This window comes from Hipposideros armiger, unplaced genomic scaffold (genome assembly GCF_001890085.2).
Source record: "Hipposideros armiger isolate ML-2016 unplaced genomic scaffold, ASM189008v1 scaffold_115, whole genome shotgun sequence".
NCBI classification, from domain to species: domain Eukaryota; kingdom Metazoa; phylum Chordata; class Mammalia; order Chiroptera; family Hipposideridae; genus Hipposideros; species Hipposideros armiger.
The window spans coordinates 976,654-997,435 of record NW_017731465.1 but is presented as its reverse complement, the minus strand read 5'-3'; the positions used below and the strand labels follow the sequence as shown (position 1 = coordinate 997,435).

General features: G+C 35.4%; 1 protein-coding gene across 35 annotated transcripts in view; it reads right to left on the bottom strand.

Annotated features, from left to right (window-relative positions):
• Positions 1-20,782, bottom strand: part of ADGRL2 (adhesion G protein-coupled receptor L2) — a 396,395-nt gene that overhangs the window by 149,520 nt on the left and 226,093 nt on the right. For all 35 annotated transcript variants that reach the window (XM_019647707.1, XM_019647720.1, XM_019647716.1 and 32 more), the window contains one exon: positions 13,418-13,590. In XM_019647707.1, coding sequence (XP_019503252.1) covers positions 13,418-13,490 — 73 coding nt within the window. In that variant the 5' untranslated portion in view covers positions 13,491-13,590. The remainder of the gene's footprint in view (positions 1-13,417; positions 13,591-20,782) is intronic.

Sequence of the window (20,782 nt, the reverse complement as noted above, 5' to 3'; positions counted from 1 at the left end):
TTGGCATTGCTTTTAAGGAACAATTAGCAATGCAACTTGGCTGGAGTTATGGGAGGAAAAGCCCACTTAAAAGGCAAACTGGGGTCCTTGAATTGTGCTGTGCCTTTTAGATGTTGTTTTAGTCTGAACAACTGGTCACAGAATTGACAAAAGATTAGAGGAAATAATGCATCTACAAACATGCAAAGACAAGGACTAACATAACAGATGTTCAAAAACTGACAGAAGGAGTAAAGAAGGGGGAGAAGAGAGGGAAAGGATGAAAAAGACGGGGGTGGGGGGTGGGTACAAAGGAGCACTGAGAAAACAAGAGAACAGAGTGACAGAGCGGCTGGTGCTTAACTAATAAACAGCTATAAGGCTCTAAGGCTCTCCTCTAGTACAGGGGTCAGCAAACAGTGGCTCTGAAGTAAAACTGAAAATGAAAATAAAACTATCATAGTTTCATTTATAATATTACTTTAAATTTTCTTTATTTATAAAAATATATTTATGGCTCTCGAATAATTTTTAAATTGTTGTGAGGGACAGGATTGGCTCTTCCAGGGGTCAGCAAACTTTTGAGATGGAACGTACCCAAAGAGCTGCCATGTGGCTCGTGAGCCGTCGTTTGCCGACCCCTGTGCTCTAGTGAAATGTGATGGTTAAGCCTCAAAATGGCCTACTGATGCCAGCAAATTTAGTTAAACTTTGCTCCTGTACATAGAGTAGTAAGAAACCAAAGCAGCATTTATCACTAATAGTCATAAACTCGGTTTTAGTCTAGAAAAGGGTGTTCAAATTACTGTGGGCTCTTGTAATGGGGCGAGAGAATATTTAAGGGCGAGTGAACTACTGCATTGTCTACCAACTGTAGCACAATGTACACCACACCATGTGTCCATGTACTTGGTATAGTTGTACTGCATTTCAAATCTGTATATGAATCTCCGATTTGTGACAACTGAAATGCATTCCAAAATACAAGAGATGCTAATCATTCAATGATTTGTATTTCTCCTCTAAACGTAGGTATCCGCAACTGTCAAACGGTATATCGAAGATTATATAATGCAATTACTGTAAATATTATTTAGTAAGGTTTCCATTGTGGGTCGGCCGAGTGGCGCAGTGTTTAAGAGCTGGCTTGAGACGCCAGAGGGCCCCGGTTCGGATCCCACATATGAGGGCCAGTGACACTGCCCTCTACAAAAAAAAAAAAAAGGTTTCCATTGTGACAAATAACTTTACTGTTTTGCTACTTTATTAAAACATGCAATCCTAAGACACATTTTTATATATATGTATATGTATATGTAGATATGTGTATATATGCATTATCATATCAGTATCACAATAAAGTCAATCTTCCCAAAAGACCAAAATATTGTTTAAAATTAAACTTAGCTCAAATTTCTTTTTTTTTTTAACAAAATCACTAGAAACATTTGTTTGGACCTTGTCAGAAGGGTTTCAATTTTACATCATTACGTTTTAACTTGCCTAATCAGCTGAACAAAAGTACTTTATGTAAAATGATTCTTTTAGTTGCCTTAGCTACAAATCCCTGTAGGATACTATAATTGAAATCTACTCACGTAAGTTAGGAATAATTAGGGCCCCAAATTAAGCCAAACACAAAGTTAATTCAAACAGTCAGCTGCTGTCATTTAAATGGTTACAGAGTTTTATTGTTGCTTAACATTTCTGAATGCTTTTAAACGTACTTTGTTCTTGTCTGTACTTAGTATTTTAGTACAAACAGAAATAGGATCAAGAAGCAAAGATTCATCAGCCTTTAGACTGGAGTCACACCTATATCCAGTCTTTTGTCACTAAAGGTTTTCCAGTCAATCTTTGCTATCAGTCAATTAACAGCACAGTTAAAAGAATGGAGTGACAGCTCTCAGAGGCAAGCTTTCTGGTAAATAAAGCAGGATCACAGAATCTACAGTGAGTGCCATTAATACAACAAAAGAAAGAGCTTTTGAAAGCTAACAGGGATAGTCTCTATTTGCTTAAACTCTAAAACAAAGCAAAGGATTAAAGGAGCTTCCCGTGTAAGGCAAACAAAAGGGAAGAGATAATGTCTAAAACCCATACATACCTGAAGGAGGGGGTATAAAAGCATGCCTTTAACTGTTTTAATGATAAATATTAATCAGTGTGAACCCATAAACTAAATATAGCAAAAATTAAAACAACTGTTGTAATATTTCAGTTTTTCAGTGTTCTGATAGTTTAATCATTCTCAGCATCTGTTTGCACTTTCAAAGGGAGACTGCGATTTTTAAAAAATATATGCCTATGGCTATTATAACTTCTGAAGATTATTTGAAAGTTGCAGAGTTAACAAGATTGGTTTTTATGTTTTATGTATTTCAAAATAAAATCAATCCTAATGGAGTTTTTAATGAAATGTAATGATGCTAAAAAGTGAAATAAATCTTTTTCAATCATCAAGTTAAAGGATGCTAAGCAATATATTTTAAGGTCTATCTTAAATATTCTGGAGTGGCAACCTGCTGGGGTAGGAAAATACACCAATGATGAGGCTAAATCTTCAATTCTGCAGGATGAAAAATGGACTGGCATCAAGCAGAGCTGAACGAAGGTCTGATCTCTGCAAGCCTCAGTTTCTTCAAATGTAAATTGAAAACGTCTATATAACTAATCTCCAGGTTGTGGCTCTCAGTCTAAAATTCTTTGATTCTACCAAAACATAAAAACAAAAATGATATGACCTCTAAGATACCTATGTAGAATTCTTTGTTTAAAAGTTTCTATTTTCTTTTTATTTGGCTTTAAAAGCTGAAGAATCTAATGAACTACATTAAAAAATAAGTGTAATTTGTCATTTATATTATAATAAAACAAAATAATATCGGCAACCTATCTTTATCTGACAGCAAAAGTAAAAGATTATGTCTACTACTAAAAATAGATAACATCTTTGAGTTATGTCACTAGATGACCTTAAGCAGATAAAATATATTGAAGCTGTTCTGAATAACCAGTTTACATTTGAGGACTCCCCTCCTATACTCTTTTATGGTGCTATCAATGTCAGGGCCTTAATTCTCATGGGAAAATGACAACAATTCTTAGTTTTCAAAAAACATTGACTTTGAAAAATTAGTCAAATACAAAGTTTTTCTAAATGGGTTAAGACAAACATAAATATACACTTTGCATTACATGATTTTATAATGTTACTTTAAGAAATTGAAAACATTTGTAGTAAAATGCTATTTAAAATGTTTCCTTGTAAAAGAATAAAAGTAGTACAGATCAATCGGTAATAGAGTAAATATTAGGTGGAAAGGGTCAGGCTGCATTGTTCCTCAGGGAGTTTTCAAAACAAATAGTCAGATCAAAGGTCAATAAAAAGCATGTAAGTTAGGATTAAAAGTGTAACAAACTATAACAATGTCCAGTACAGTTTCAAGGTAGCTTAGTTCCTTTTAAAATAAATTATAAATCTACAAATGATGTTATTTCAACTGTGTTCTTAAGGTTAGAAACAAACACAGATTTGCAATGGTAGAAATCACTGTCATGCAAAATCTAATTTTCTAGACTAAACATTTTAATAACCAAACTCCTTGACACAGATGTCCCCCAGAGACCAGAAACCTCAGCATCACCTGGGAGCTTACAGAAATGAAAGACTCTCAAGCCCCATCCCAGTTCACTGAATCAAAATCTACATTTTAACAAGATTCCCAAGTGCATTATACGTGCATTAAACGTTGAGCGCTGTTCTAGATAAATAAGATTAAAAACATCCAACTTGACCTCCTTAAATTTCTTCCTCACCTCTACACATCGCTTCTTGAATCTCCCTCTCCCTGTATCAAACAATACACTCTCCTTTCCCATATGAGATTTCCTCTCCTTGCATTGGATCCCACTTATTTCTTTGTGCCTGGAAACAAATTTTCAGGTATTTGACATATCTACTACAAACAACCAAAAAAGAAAATTATAAAAAGTAGTTTCCTTAAACAATGGAATACACTTAACCTACATCATCTGTCTCCTTCGCTTTACCTACCAACTATTGAATCACCTGCCACCATCACGTCATCACAGCTTTCTGCCATATAAAAGCGGACTTTTAAAAGCCCAACAGACAGCTCTCTCCACACTAACGCCAGCAAAGCCCACGTCCATCCTTTCTATTGTTTGACTAAAGTTTATTAAGTTCCTGACTCTTATTAACATATATTGCCTGTAATAGAAATCTGAATTTATTATTATTAGGCATATCTACTACCTGATGTAGATTTACTAAAGAGAAAAAGACGAACCAGGAAGGGTAAGGGAAAAGGGAACTAACGATTAATACACACACACAAACACACACTAATTAGATACAAAGAGATAGGTACAAAGCAGTAGTCAAAAGCACTCTCTAGATAAACTGCAAAATAAGTAAGAATATCACTTAATCTCTTTTTTAAATCAAGCCCATATGCAAAACAAAACTGCTTTATCTGAATTCCTCTATTTTTTTTCCAGGAAATTTCTTGTGCTTCTTGAGGCTCCCAGAATTCCTAAAACGCAGAACGTTACCTCACTATAGGGCATTTTAATCAATACTGTCATGTTTTTTTGCTTCTCTTTCTCTCACCTAGAAATTACCCCTAAAAATTAACTTTATTAAATAGACTAGATGTAGAAAAAAATCATCTTAGTAGAAAAAAAGCACTATTATTGAAATCAGAAAAACAAGGACATTTTCATCCATAGTTCAATCTGTATAGATATAAAGTGTGTTCATTTCTTTTTAAGTATTATCCATTACCGATTTTTAATTTGGGGATATCCCAACTTCATCTACTGTGTTAGTTAAAATGTGATTTATACACAATGATTTTATATTAGTTCACATCATTTCAAATTAACTGAGACCTTAGCTCTCACCTTTTAACAAAATTAATTCCTAATAGATTAAAAAATTAAATAAAAACATTTAAGAGCTACAGGGACATGCAATTGAATAAATATGTAACTAATCTCAAGATACAGATTTTTAAGCATAAAGATGATAGATCTCACAGAAGAAAATAGCTACACATCAAAAAGAAAAGAGTGGAAACAAAACAAATGAAGTAAATATTGATAACTCAAATCTGTGATTAATGTGTTAATTTACAAATTTCTTATTTGAATTTTTCATTAAAAAAATTAAGCAGTACACTTTAAATTAAAAGGCAAACAAGTAAGTTTTTCATAATAAAAAATGATCTAAGGATACCATCAAAGGGTTTAAAAAATAAGAGCTCTAACAACACAAACAGAAAAATTGGCAAAGGTAGTTAACAAAAACTGAACATCAAATTACAACTGGCCAGGGCTGGCAGAGTGGCGTGTTGGTTAAGAACTGGCTTGGGATGCCAGAGGGCCCCGGTTCGGATCCCACATATGAGGGCCAGTGACACTGCCCTCTACAGCTAAGATGCTGAACAACAGCTCAACTTGGAGCTGGGTTGCCGTGAGTTGCCGGTGACAGCGTAGGCTGCAGCCCCTGCTGCAGTGGGTCGCCATGGGCTACCTACCATGTGTAGCCAGAAGCCAGCATGAGCGGCCAGCAGCCGCTGTGAGTAGCTGTCAGAAGCAGGCGACTGATCTGCCTCACCTGGGAAGAGCGCAATGATGGTGCCAACTTGGGCCAGTGAAGCAACGTCCTCCACAACTAGACTGAAGAACAAAAAGACAGCAACTTGTCTGTTCCCCTTCCCCCAATAAAAATCTTTAAAAAAAAATTACAACTGGCCAATAAATAAATCCATAAAAAATGTTTCTGTCCTCACAAATCGCCCCAAAATTACAAATTTAATTTACAATCCTTTGTATGACACCCTTTATCATACATCAAGTGTCAATTCTTTTAAAAACTTATATAATGCTGGTACAGTATGTAGATCAATACTTTCACATACTGGTAATCAAAATGAACATTGGTATGACCCTTCAGAAAAACCAGTTTGAAAGATGTCCACATGCCTGATATAATAAAATCAGAATCTAGAATTCTAGTCTCAGGAAATAACCAGATATAAAAGAAGAGATTTATATAGGTATTTATTTTACTTATACTTGAAAGAAATAAAGTTCAAATGGCCAATGAGTAGAAGGGAGATTAAATTACTTTTGATATATACATGATAAATTACAATGCAGCTGTTAAAATCTATTACCTAAATATATAACATGGCACTATAAGTTATGATAATATAAAGTGAAAAATCAGAATAGAAAAGTATGAAAATAAAGAACCTAATTTTGTTTTATACATCATAATTTTATTTTATCCATAATATTAAGTATGTATGTCGGAAACAAAAAGGAAGTATGTCGTAGTTATATCAAGGTCCTAGAATTATGAACAACTTTAAATTCTTATCTTAATTTTCCTATTTTTTATCCTTTCTCATAAGAATGTATTACAATCAAAACCTGAAGGGGAAAGAAAAAAAGAACTTTTAAGAAAAAATAAGCCCTCAAAGCAAGAATAATGGCAGACATAAAAGTCAAACTCAGTCGAGTCCCATGCTGATAAGGAGGGATTATAAATGTTTTTGCTTCCTGAAGCTCTGAAATGGAATTCCCTTCTCAGCCTTACATTTTAGCCAAGAGATCCCAGGGCTGGGGCTAGGTATTCTCCTGGAATCACTTCTGTCAAGTTGACAAAAGGAGTTCAAGAATAGGGTTGAAAGATGTCATGAGATATTCACTAATCCACATTGATGTCTAATACATGTAGACTGCATGGCTGTCATATGTCATTCTCTGTCATGCAGGAGGTAAAAAGAAAATAAAGAGTACCATAGGGTACCAAGCATATGCTTCAGTAAGGCACTCCCCCCTTCATAATGTGGCAGATAAATTGGTTTTTCAAGACATACCAGTTCTGCGTTAATACTCAGATGTGCTCAATCACTTGTATTATCTTATTCTCTAATAACACAACCTAACTATACAGTATATAAAAAAGGGAAAGGTATATTAATTCAGAGAATGAAGTAAAAGATTCATCAGAACTGAAATTACTCAGTGACTAATTAACACAATTACCGTTCGGCAAAATTAAGGTGCTTTACATGCTTCCTGTACTTTTAATTAAGCTACCTTTATTGCGCTATTGATTCTTTCAAAATATAACAGTAACCGTGATAAATGCCTAACATAGATGTAAAAACTATTATTTCAAAAATTTACTCTTCGACAGACAAGTTTATAACCGCTTTACTTTTAGCAAATCATTTCTTCATAGTAACAGATTTTTTTATTAATCATTTGATGTAGTCTTTTTTCTTGGAAAATAAAACAAGCCAAGCAATACAATGTTACTGAGGTCTGTTGGGTGACCGCTATGTATGACACACTGATTCATGACACTTTACCACCAACAACAGACCGAGACTGTGGATAAATACGCCTTTTTTAACACTGGAAAAGAAGCAAGACAGAAACAGACTAGAAAGTGGAAGGAAAAGTGGAAAGAAAAAAAATATCAACAATCAAGCACTGGAACTTCATTAATCTTCATACATGAAATATGGCATATTTTGACACTGAATATTGGTATATAAGATGACCAAAGTATATTCCAAATGAACTTCTTTAAAAATACTACTGTATCCTATTAAATTTAGCCTTATTATTTCTCAATTTTGAATCATGTTCAGTACAAATATACTTTCCTTTTGAATCCTGGTAGTAGTCCTACAAGGCATTTGGTATTTACAAGAAACAACATCATATAATCTATGAATGGCATTAATATTTATATTTTTAAAACTGATTACAGGGCCGGCCGAGCGGCGCGATGGTTAAGAGCTGGCTTGGGACGCCAGAGGGCCCCGGTTCGGATCCCACATATGAGGGCCAGTGACACTGCCCTCCACAGCTAAGATGCTGAACAACAGCTCAACCTGGAGCTGGGCTGCCGTGAGTCATCTGTGAAGGCGTAGGCTGCAGCCCCTGTGGCAGTGGGTTGCCATGGGCTACCGTGTGTGGCCAGCAGCCAGCATGAGCGGCCAGCAGCCGCAGTGAGTGGCCGTCCAGAAGCCGGCGACTGATCTGCCTCACCTGGGAAGAGCGCAATGATGGTGCCAACTTGGGCCAGTGAAGCAACGTCCTCCACGACTAGACTGAAGAACAAAACGACAGCAACTTGTCTGTTCCCCTTCCCCCAATTCCCCAGCACTGTGCCCATCCCCCCAATTCCCCAATAAAAATCTTAAAAAAAAAAACTGATTACATCACTACCTACGCAGAAGAAAGCTGCTGCAATCAAATTACATTACATTTATATAATACAATAAGGAATATTTAAAGTATCCTAAGAGCAATTTAGTTAGGTACTCTCTTAAGGAGTAAAATCACATTGATCTGCACTAAAAATATAAAGAAAATCATTTTTTAAAAATGCACTGTTTTAAACCAATTTTAATTAACATAAATTGTAAATTTAAAAAATAAGTTTACATTTGCTATGCAGGCAAACACAGATATGCTGTACAAGTCCTATTAATTTAATAGGAGATGTGACTTCCATTAAGTTTAATAGGAGTCATACGGCCAAATCCCCATGCACCTTGCTGAAAATTTACCTTCTAGCTTTCAGCTAATCACATATACTGAAATGAACAAAAATAGTCAATTTTGCTAGACTGGGAAATCCAAAGTCCCTACAGTAAGTTAATTCGGCATTATCATAGCAATAGCCATGTAGTTATTTCCAACAAGAAAAAGAACAAGGTTATCACAATGAAAAGAGAAATAGAAGCAAGGGTTTAAAATGTAACATTTACTCTGAACAGAAAATATGTTCCATTTTTTCCGATCTGGTGCCAGCTTTTCAATTTTGTTTTTTCTTTCTTAGTACACTGTCTTAAAAGAGTAACACATAATTCCTTTTTTAAGCCTAAAGTTATACTAAAGGAGACTGATCAGAGGAATATAGTCATATGAAAAAGTATAGACAATAACTCCCTGGAAACGACTTGTTACTACTTCTGAGTCACAGTGAATTAAACTATAGTTTTAAAAAAGAAAAAAAAAATCCTTGTAAAAAGGTTACTTTATATCCATAGCCATGCACCCTTAACACTTCACCACAGCTACCCACACACATATAATACTGCAGTGCTTAAGTGAGCGCCTGAGCAACATCAGCTTCACCCCAAAAATAAGTCAGAAATGCAAATGCTTCGGCCCTACCCCAGATCTTCTAGGTGATTTATGCTGCTCCTGAAGTTGGAGAACCACTGCAATAGTTCATGCCATATCCATGCTGTTCTCTCTCCACTTTTTCTCCACCATCATGCTCACCACTGTCTTCACCTAGCTTATTCAACTCCTATTAAGATTCAGCTCAAGCATTATCATCACTTCCAAACTTGAAGCCTTTCCTGATATACACCCACTCTACTCAAATACCCTTCACCCCAGTGCCTTGTGAATATCATCATCACGGCACTTCTCACCCTGTTATTGCAACTTTTATTGTCCCCTAACTATTAAGACCAAGACCCTCTTCAAAGATTTATGCTATTTATGTGATGTGATGGATACAGAATGAGTACTTACTGTGAGCCAGGCATTATTCTAGGCACTTGAACACATCAGTGAACCAAAAAAAAAGATCCTTGCCCTTGTGAAGCTGACATGCGGACATACTGTGTGTGTGTGTGTGTGTGTGTGTGTGTGTGTGTCTGTGTGTGTGATTATGTGTCTGCATAAAAGAAAAGAATAAATGACTATAGGTCTGAATTATTTTAATCCTTATTAAATTTAACCTTGAGGAACAAAACTACTATTCCTTCCCCTAAATTACAAACCATTCTAAAGGAAATATTTATATGCCTAAAACATTTTTTTCTAATTCAGATTTAACCCCTAGATCTACTTTTTTCTGCCACACAACTAGCAAAAAGACCCTACAGCCAAACATCCTATTTTAGTAAGCTATCATTAACACAAAAGTCATTATAAAATGTGCTTAAAAAATTTAAAAATACATTAAAAACTGGTTATGACACTATTCCTACAGCTATGTCCTAAAATTTTCTTGATGCATATAAAATATGTAAAGTTGTATATGAAATACCTGGCATTTATACCTGGCATAATATTTTTCTTTGAAATAAGGATAAGCAACAATGTAATTTGAGTTAATTAACTAAAATTTTGACTAATGAAGTCTAATTATATACTCATTGCATTAAGAATTCAGCCTGAAATCCATATTACTCACGTTGCTGAAGAAGTGCTATTATTTATAACTTGTCACTTGAGCAAGCCTTCATATGTCTGACTTATGCTTTTCAGGGCTCCATTATATACCATAATTTAATTCTCTAGGACACGAAGATTCAATTTACTTTCCTACTATCTGATACATGATTCCACAGTGGGTTACTGTGCTTACAAAAATCAGCCAAAAGAATCAAAACACACTAGTTTCTCAACAGAACTGATTTTTGAAGGGCTTGAGGTTAGTTCTCCGGGAATAAAATCAATTCTAAGAAAAACTTACAAAATAATTTGAAAGTTTGCTCTTTTATAACCATTTTTTTATTTGGAAATTGTAAACGTAATTTTTAAAAATACACAGGGGATGAGAGACTTTAAGAGTAAGCAAAACATCGTTCCTATTTTTCAAAAACAAGTAAATTTTAATGGTAGGATGATTCTTAAACTAACTGAAAGAGATACAGAGATTAGCTAATTGTAACAATTAAAATTTCATATATGTCATTAGCTTTTACCACAGTAAAACTTATAAACTGTTTAGTGACTTGCTCTTATATGTATATAAAACATGACATGTTTATAATGTTCACCTGAACATAGAACAAATAAGTCCTTCCCTCAAATGTGGACATTTATATCTCAGGTATTAAAATGAATAAAAAATTATGTTATGCTTTTAAAAACACAATACTAAGGTAACACACTACTGTAAACAGGAGGGGAAAAGCTCAGAAAAGGAAGGCATGGTTCACTGTTGAATACAATACACAGGCATGTTTTGTTTAAAAACTAAAAGTTAGTTGCTATTACTTAAAAATCTAAGGTCTGGTTTGTACTGCAAAGCCAGAAAACTGGCAAAACCAGGCTGAATACCGGAATGACAATCATGGGTTCTCCAGCACTTGCCTACCTACTGTAGACCTCCATCGGCCAGCTACATACATACTCAAGTTCCTATGCCTGCGAGGCCCCAACACTTGTGGGTATCTGAGATTTCAACCCCTGCAAAAGACGATGAGCTTGAGCAGAATCGATGCCTTGCGCTTTTTGGAATCCTAAGCACCTGGCTTAATTTAGTCACTCAATACATGTGGAAGGAGGGAGGAAACCCCCTGGGGAAACCTACTCTGAGTTATCTGTAACTATCCAAGTACTGATATAAAAAGTGCTCATCTCTATACGATTTCAAAAGTTAACAATTATGGAAGGGCCCTGAAAAAACTTAATGGCTGAATACTGAAATTTATAACTTCTTTCCTGTGCTCTCTTACCTAACTTTGATTGGTTTTCTCTGTAGGTGTTCACAAAGCATTATCTGCTTTCTGGCCATAAAGGACTATTGCGTCATGGAAAACTTTTCTAAGACAAAACCGTGTGATGCTGGATCAATGTTCTAACAGTGTGCATTAACTATGGTCACTCCCAAAACTAGCAGTGTGGGTTCGTCCCAAGCTCTTGTTACCCATAGGAGGGGACTGCTTCAAAAGCAACACCCCCTGGCCTGATGCGCCAAAAATGAAATTTCTCTTTAACAGCAGATATGAATCCTGACCTGAGAGGTGACACACTAGAAATAAAACGGCAGTATCTCATGAAAAAGTCTCTGCTTGCTAACCCCCTGCTGGGCTAAGCCACTATGCCAGCAAAGTGGTCTCTCTCTTGATTGGAAAATTTTTCATTATGTGGACTAATGAGCCATTGGTCCACACCTGGAATCTTTTTTAAATGTATAAAAACATTCAAACATAACAGCAGGAATTCAGTTAGCTTCCCCCCCAAAAAAGACCACATACAAAGTTATAGGCAACACACAAGCCTTTCCTAACAATGCAAGACAGAGATTCATGTGGTTAAACCCAGTTTCTGTTTGTTGTTTATCATGACGGTATTATTCATTCAGACATGTTTTAATGATAGATTTGATGTATCTTTTATAATTCGGATGCAAAGAGTAATACCTTCTGAAAATAAAACATTAACCCAGTTGTAACTTTCATGTGACTTATATCCAAGTGAACAGTATTTACTTTCAGAATACAGAAATTCTTATTTTAAAATAGCCCCAATTTGTTATTTATTTGAAATACATTATGAAGTTATGTCAACATATTGAAAGTAGGGGACTGGTGGGGCAAGGAGAAAATGAAACATGATTTTGGAACAAGCAATTCAAATAAAATTCTTTTGGCAAAATGAAAATGGTAACATTTTGAAGCTTATTACAAAAACATTGGAATAAACTTGCTTCTATCTATTAGTTGACAGTGTGCCTTTCTCCACTTATCATTTCATTACTAGGTATAAATGTGATCACTTAAAAATACACATAAACCAATTTTAAAATTCTAAAACATTTTCTCCAAGAATATTTCATTGGAACCCAAAAATCCAATATATTTTACATGCATTTCAAAGATTATATACTCTTTACAGATTTTACAAGGTTCATATATTTTCACACCGAATACAATAACTACCACTATGAATTAGCTATATTAACATATCTTAGCTCCATATTAAATTCTGACCTGCTCTGTAAAAAGCACCTAAGGAGGGTGTTATTTTCACATGGAAATAATATATAAGACTAAAGAATTAATGGATACCGGGAAGTCCATACAGTAATTAACAAATGATGGTACCAATTATTTCATTAAGCCTTAAGAGTATGTATTAATTCTTTGAAAACCAGATCTGTCTTCAAAAAGATATAGATAAGGAAACACAATAAGAATTAACATTTTTCAGAAGATATGAACATTTTTATTTATTTTTAGAACTATGACCCACTTTAGCAGACAAAACTAAAAATGAGGTAAAAGAGTGGCCACAAAATACTTTCAATTTTACTAGAATAAATTTAGTCAATAAATGTAAAATATATACCAAAACAAAGCTTTCATTTAGTTCTCTCAGGATTATTTACAATGATTATACTTATGAATTTATGTAAAAAATAAATTCAGACTTCTTGACCTCACTATAAAAGACTGCTATGTAAGGAAAATAATTCAACCACCAGAGAAAAGAATTCAATATTAAAGAAAAAACTTTTAACACTTATTTCCAAATAATAAAATAATACTCATTCTATCCACTTCTATATAAATAAGAGTGCATAGTTTAAGTTCTCTGGGATGCAAAAAATAAAACTGAAACTGCATCTTACCTTCTGTATTCGGTAAGAAGCTGATTATAATGATAAACCACAGGCTTCGCATTCTGCAACCAGAAGACACCATTATTGATCCTTTTAAATATTTTCTTTGTATTCCTTAATGAATCTAGTTATAAATGCCCAGCTTCATCGAACCCAGCAGTCTGCATCATTGATCCTCATATCTGAAAAACAAACAAATCCATCATTTACTCTATGGTTCTGCTATATTCCAAAAAAAATGCAAAAACAATAACTCTCTTTCCCTCCCATCATTCCCTCCCTCTCCAATATGGAAGCTGTGCCTATAGATACACTGGGTATGAGCCTCACATCCTGAAGACGATCAAAGCCCCCAAAACACTTATAGACAACCAGAACATATGAATTCACATAGTAATATAGATTACTAAAGATGATTGTTTTTCTTTGAAAAGCTTACAAAGTCATTCTAGAATAATACATGTCTCTGTATGCCACATATTAGTCTTTTTATCATAGTACAGTTGACCCTTGAACAATACGAGTTGCTTTTGCTCTGATGTTGGGAGTCCACAGATGCAAAGGGACAACTGTATGCACCGATCTGTGCCATTTTATATAGTGGACCTGAGCATTCATGATTTTGGTACCCACAGGTGTCCTGAAGCCAAACCCCAAGGATACCAAGGGACAACTTTAACTTTTTGGAGAGTCAAGTTATTAGGTACCCAATGCCCACGTTGTTCTTACAGTCACCTGTACTACCTTGAATGCATAATACCTCTAACAGAATTTTGCAAATACATAGTTTTGGGGTTTGTTTCTAGTAATGATAACAGCAATATTATCTACTATTTTATCCTGTTACCTTGCAAGACAGAGCTGAGATATAATGAAACAGTTAATAATAGTTAACTCTCTTAACTATTTCACTTTAAAGTTTAAGTTTTCATTTAATGGCTTTTCTTACTGCAAGGTACAACTTAAGATCAAACCTACGTCTCTGAGTAGGTTGGTTCATTCACTGGACCCAAATAAAAACCTCAGACCATGATGACTTTTATGTCCAAGTTTGCATATCTATTTTTAAAAAACTGAGGGAAGGGTGGCAAAGAAAATAAACCCGGAGCCAAGTCTAATTCTGACGAGCCATTAAGGAGCCAGTTCTTCAACTGGAGAGGACACAAAAATTTCAGTAGTGTAACTTAATCAGTGTTTCTCAGTTCCTAGGATCACATGAGAAAAGGTCATTGCTGGGTTCTTCAGAAGTGTTTTTACTTCTTTCTAGGGTGGCGTGAGGAATCAGAAAGTAACAGCCTTATAATACACATAAAATGCAGGCAGCTCCCAAATATATCCTGCCTCCTGGTCCAGCTTCTTCTTAAGGTTAAGAAATCACAAATTTTTCTTTTCTAAGGGACATCTTAACTCTTTATATCAATTTCCTATTACATACCTCTAAGTAATGTTCTTACCAAGTTTTAAGCTAACCTTAACTTACTGCAAATAAAAGAATTTTTTAAATTTGGGGAAGTGAGAGGAATAACCCCTATTCTGAGGTTGTGTCCATAACTCAAATAAAATGAACTCATATTTAGAAAAACTTTTCCTAGATAACTCTGAGTTCTGTATTTTACAGTGATTTGAGCTACTCTGCATTTTGCTACATGCTTCATGTATCATGTGATTCTATCAGCAGTTCACTATATGTTATTTTCAGTTCCCTATATCACTTCAATGGAAATACGGTCAGGTTCTAAATGGTTTGCAACACTTACCACACTATAGATTCACTATCTTGCTTTACCAACAAACACACCAAAAATAATATCAGAAATTAATCTGAAGCTATTAGCTAGTGTTTAAACATAAAGATCCATAAAATCACAAATAAAACTAGCAAGATTTCTGTAACAAGTTTGTTTTATCAAGCCTATAGTTTCAGACATCAGACTGCTTCTCCATATACGCCTCCTTAACCCATAAGCAGCTCAATTTTTTTTTAGCTCTCTCTGAAGATAACTAGGTATCATGACAATGAAAGTCAGGTTGGTATTATCCAGTGCTGAGAATACCTCAGATGCTTCTCTGTCCAAAGAAATAAGACAGAAACAAAGGAAAGAGAAATTCCCTCTTCTGAATGCCAAAAATGTTTTTTAAAAGAACGCTACATTAAAAATTAACATGATGAGCTGGCCGAGTGGCCATGTTGGCTAAGAGTTGGCTAGGGAGCACCAGCTCTGAGAAGCAGGACCCCGGTTCAGATCTCACATGAGGGCTGGCGACGCTGTGCCCTCTACAGCTAGGATGGTGAACAACAGCTCGACCTGGAGCTGGACTGCCGTGGGTCTTCTGCGACAGCATAGGCTGCAGTGGGGCTGCGGTGGGCTGCAGCGAGCTACCACGAGTGGCCGGCATCCAGCGTGAGCTGCCATGAGCCAACGTGAGTGGCCACCCAATGGCCGGCAACCGATCAACCTCACTGGGGAAGAACACAATGATAATACCAACATGGGTCAGTGAAGAGACATCCTCCACAACTAGACTGAAGAACAAAAGGACAGCAACTTGTCTGTTCTCTTCCCTGATTCCCCAACGCTGTTCCTCTCCCCCAATTCCCCAAAATCTCAAAAAAAAAAAATTTAACGTGATGGAGACACATGGCACACAACCCTGCAGAACTGGCCAGCTTGCTCTCTTCTGTTTTCACTCTGAGCTCCCAAAGACAATGAAAAATACAAAACCAAAAGTAAACTCGCAGTTCAAAACTGCTGTGGCCAAGACCCTGCGTTAAGGCTGCAAGCAATTTTATGGAAAGCATACAGAGAAGTCAGATAATTTTATGGCCTGTAACATCGAAAAGGCTCATCAATGAACAATTTCTTACAGCCGATAGCCTGTTCAGCGATCTGATGAAGCCATTAGCATAACTGTAATGTGTGGATGGGGTACATACATTCATTACTACAAGTAAAATTAAGTGAGCCTCTGGCATGCTCCCGATTCACGCAAAGAATTCTGGTTGCAATGGGCACTTTCACTTCAGTGGGCTAATAATGCATACAGGCTGCTTGCCCACATGCACAACTCTTGAACACATTTCCACTTTCTTACAGCGACCCAGGATCAGTCTGCCTTCGGTCATCCACTCTTTGAAAGAGTCCTTGTTTGTGGGAAGAAAGGGAAGGAAAAAATCAGGACTGATGACTGCCTTGTAGGAAACAGCTGCCAAGATGGGAAAACCTCTGTTTGTGAGAGGAAAAGGAGGAGGAAACCGCACAACCAAGGCCTCTTTTGTGGTCTCTGGCCGGGACAGAGCATTTTATGAACAGATTTTAACTACACTAAAATTTCAATGTATTCTTATGGTTTGCATGCAAAACCATTTTAAAAGTATGCTCTAGTCATTACAAGACAGTATAAATGGTTGTTTCTAACAAACAGAAAACTGTTCTGGAATGTAATAAAATCATGGCTCCTTTTTACGCAAATAAAGCTAGTCTGGCCATTTCGTTCTCTGTGCAATGAGTAAGTAAAAAGAATATCAAACGTGTTTTGCTCATTCTACAACCTATAGCCAATCACTTTTGCATCCAATGGAATTATTTTCAAAAGCTCAAGCTTTACATGCAATTTTGAAAACTAAGTCAAAAGATTTTACCGCTGTGCTCCAAATTAAAAACAATCTTCCATTAAAAAAAAATGTTCATGAAAATTGAAACACTTAGCAAACCACAATCAGCTAAGGATATAATAAATAAATAATCAAGCATGGTGAAACTAATCCCAAGAAAACACTGCTCCTACATCAAACTCGAGCCAGAGGACACTCAGGCAGTGTAGCCAACACTTGCTTCAAACTCTACATGAGGCTCAGTAAATGCTTCTCACAATGCAAAACAACACACAAAATCAGAAAAGGGTTATTCAATTTCCTCTCAACAAACAGAAAAGATTAAGCGAATCCCCATATTAATGACCAGTCTGTCTTCAGATTTTTAGAAAACTTCTTCCCAAGGACTTCAGGGAGGAATTAGAAATGCAAAGGCACAGAGCATGGGTGAAACCCCTCCTAATGCTATGTAACAGTTCATTCCTTAATTATAACAGAAACAGAACATTCCTACTTGAACTGTAAATAACTAATTTTTTAAAAAAATCAAAGCCACTTCTAATGTACAACCTCCTTCTTTTCCTTATCCTTCAAATACGATTCAAACGATTTCATCCTAATCTTATTTCTATAAACCACATGCCCTTTTCCACCAAACCTCACTCAAGATTTTTTTTTTTAGATCTAAGTATCTATCGTATTACTCTGTCATGTAAAAAGCCAATTAATGCATCATGACTACTAAACCTTCTAAAGCTGAACAGTGATTTCCAGGAATATGCCTCAGCATTGTTTATATCCTAAGTCCTCAATGTAGAGCTTGCTGTATCCTTCAGACAGTAACCTGCTCTATTTATTAGCTGCATTAATCATCCCGTGCCTCAAAATGTCGGCAAAATTAGCAAAACACCACCAATCAGTTTTAATATCTGTGTATGTAACATTACCAGGAAATCCCATTTAACCCTGTATTTAGAAAAAATAAAAACCATTTGTTGATAAGTATTAATGAAAGAAGTAGAAGAGAATATGCTTTAAACTAGTAAGAGGAAAAGATCATTTAAAATGGACTAAGACTGGTGAATTAAGGTTGTTACTCTGTTAAGAGCAAAGTCGCCTTAGAGATTCATATTTTAAAGTTTTATCTGTGATTTCTACTTATGGACACTGACTGAACTGCTGTGAACACTGGATTTTAAACCCAAAACAGCTATAAGCGTGATGAGCACAGGGAAAGGAAAGAGCCAACCAAGCATTAGACCTAACAAAGTCACCCCTCCTTGTCACCGTGCACTAAGGCTGTGTAAATGAAACGTTAGCGTATTGGGTAAGCCTACAATTCTATGTGCTAAACGTACGTGAACTCTAAGTGAAAGCTAAAGATGGCTGTACAAAATCAGTCTTTCTGATCTTATTTGTGTTATAAAATTATCATCATTATGGGACAGAATTTACTAGCAAAAGAAAGCTGCTTTTCTTTATTTTACCAAAACAATGATGATAACAATCCTACTCTGCCCCCAGGCTCAGCGAATGAAAAATGTATTAGTTGCATTTCAAAGTAGCTAAACCTCATCAGGGTGTTCCTTTTTCAGAAATATCTTCTGTGCGGTCCTTACAGGCCAGAATTTCCCCTCCTTGTTAACGTAAGAGAAAACATCAACAGCCCTTGGGAGTTTTCTTTCAGTAAGTCGTCTAAGCAAAACAAAACCCTTGCTATTGCCAATCAGAAAGCCGTTTTTAGCTCCAGACATTCAAGGTCCTTTGCGCTTCAGTTTATTTTCCTTCCCTCACAAGGATAGGATTGGGGCAAGGAATGCTGAGAGAGATTTTAAAACCATGTGACCAACCCCTAGTCACCACCCTCTTTCTCCTTTTCATTTCTGAGGACACTGGTATCAAGTCTAGATTAGTTTAATTAAACTATGCTAAAGTTCCTTTAATATTCATGATTGGCCTTACTCTTTACTGAAACTTCTTGGTTATGAAGGAATAAATTCTCCTATGAGAGGGCTCAGTGGAGGAGCAGAAAGGAAAAGAGTTCAGGAAATTCAGGAATGCTCCCAGTAAATTACACGGCTACTGCAGTAATATCTAGGAGTCTTGCTGAGCATGCAAAAGAGGCTTGTAGCTGTGGACACTGGAGGCGCAGTGCACGGGGCAGTCTGCCATTCTCTTCATTAAAATCCTTCCAGTTGAAATAATAAAAACAAATGGCTGTCATTTTCAAACCAATGTAGGGAACATTTTATGACTGAACATAAACTTGCAAATGAAGTTTCAAAAGGAAAAAAGCTACATGCCCAGTTTAAAATATTACCTTATAAACCATGAAAACTTGATAGCTTTCTCAACTTTTCTACTGAATAAGATGCATAAATCCATTTGTCCAAAATATTTTCTATTAATTAAAATTATAAGATACCTACAACATAGAAGCTGGTTTTTCCCCCATTTGGGGGAATGGGAAAGCTACTTTTAAATGGCAGTCCTCTCCAACTTTAAGACATTATATGCCCCTTAACTTTCCCATACTCCATTTTTCTCATGCAGTTTTTTTGAGTTGAACACAAATTATGAGTACCGTGGCTATAAGTATTTCCTGAGTGCCTATTATGTGTGAAATACTGTATTAGATACACATCACTAAACCTTATGAGATCAATATTATAAAGGTCAGGAATATGAGGTTCAGAAAGGAAAAGTAACTCCACTAGAAGGTGACAGAGCCTGAATTCCAATCAAGGCTAATTATACTAGTTCCCCTTACACATGGAGAACCCAGTGGATGCCTGAAACTTCAGATAGTACCAAACCCTACAGATACTATGTTTTTCCCTATATATATATATATATATATATATATATATATATATATATATATGATGAACTTTAATTTATAAATTAAAAAAATTTTTGTGTATGTGATCTTTCAAAATATGTTATTGTACTGTACTCGTCTTTTTTCTTTGTGATGATGTGACATGATAAAATACTTAATATATTAAGTCCAGAACGTTTAGCTAATCATCGATTTCACCTGATGATTGAACTAGTCATTGTTCAGGAGAATGGAATAGAAAAAAATCCCATGTTGTTCATGAGATGCAATCTTATGTTTGGCTCACTGCAGGATCCTTTGTTCATACATCATTGTTAGTAGCAATTCCCCGAGTCGATGTTCAGATTCCCTCTTGGTCCATATATCCAACCACTGAATGAAATAATAACGACCCAGGATCTGTTGTATATATTAGATCATCAATAGCACCATCAGAGGTGTTTTTAGAAGTAATGAGCTGATCTGAGTAAAATATGTCAAATGATCTTACAAGTATGAAAAATTAATATATATATATATATACACACAGTAAGAAGTTGAAAATTTTGTTATGTACACAGCACATTGCCTCTTGTAATCAATAAATGACACAACTCATTTGCAAACTATGTCGATATACAGTGTCACTAAACTTGCAATTCTTACTTCTAAAATAAAGTAGATAACATTAACATTGTAATTGCATGTATGTCAGTTTAAGTGATTACATTCTTGATATTTTTTTATATTGAGTACTGAAATGAGTGTTATTTATTATGTTTACCTTATATATCAATTGGTCCAAAGGACTATAAAACAGATTAAAATATGACTGCCACCTTCAAAAAGTTAATAGCCTTCTGAGAATGAAATACGCAATGAAAAATACTAAGACCCAAAATATGAATTAATAATTGCTAAACTCCCAAAAACTTAATGGTAATAAATGTATTTCGTATGA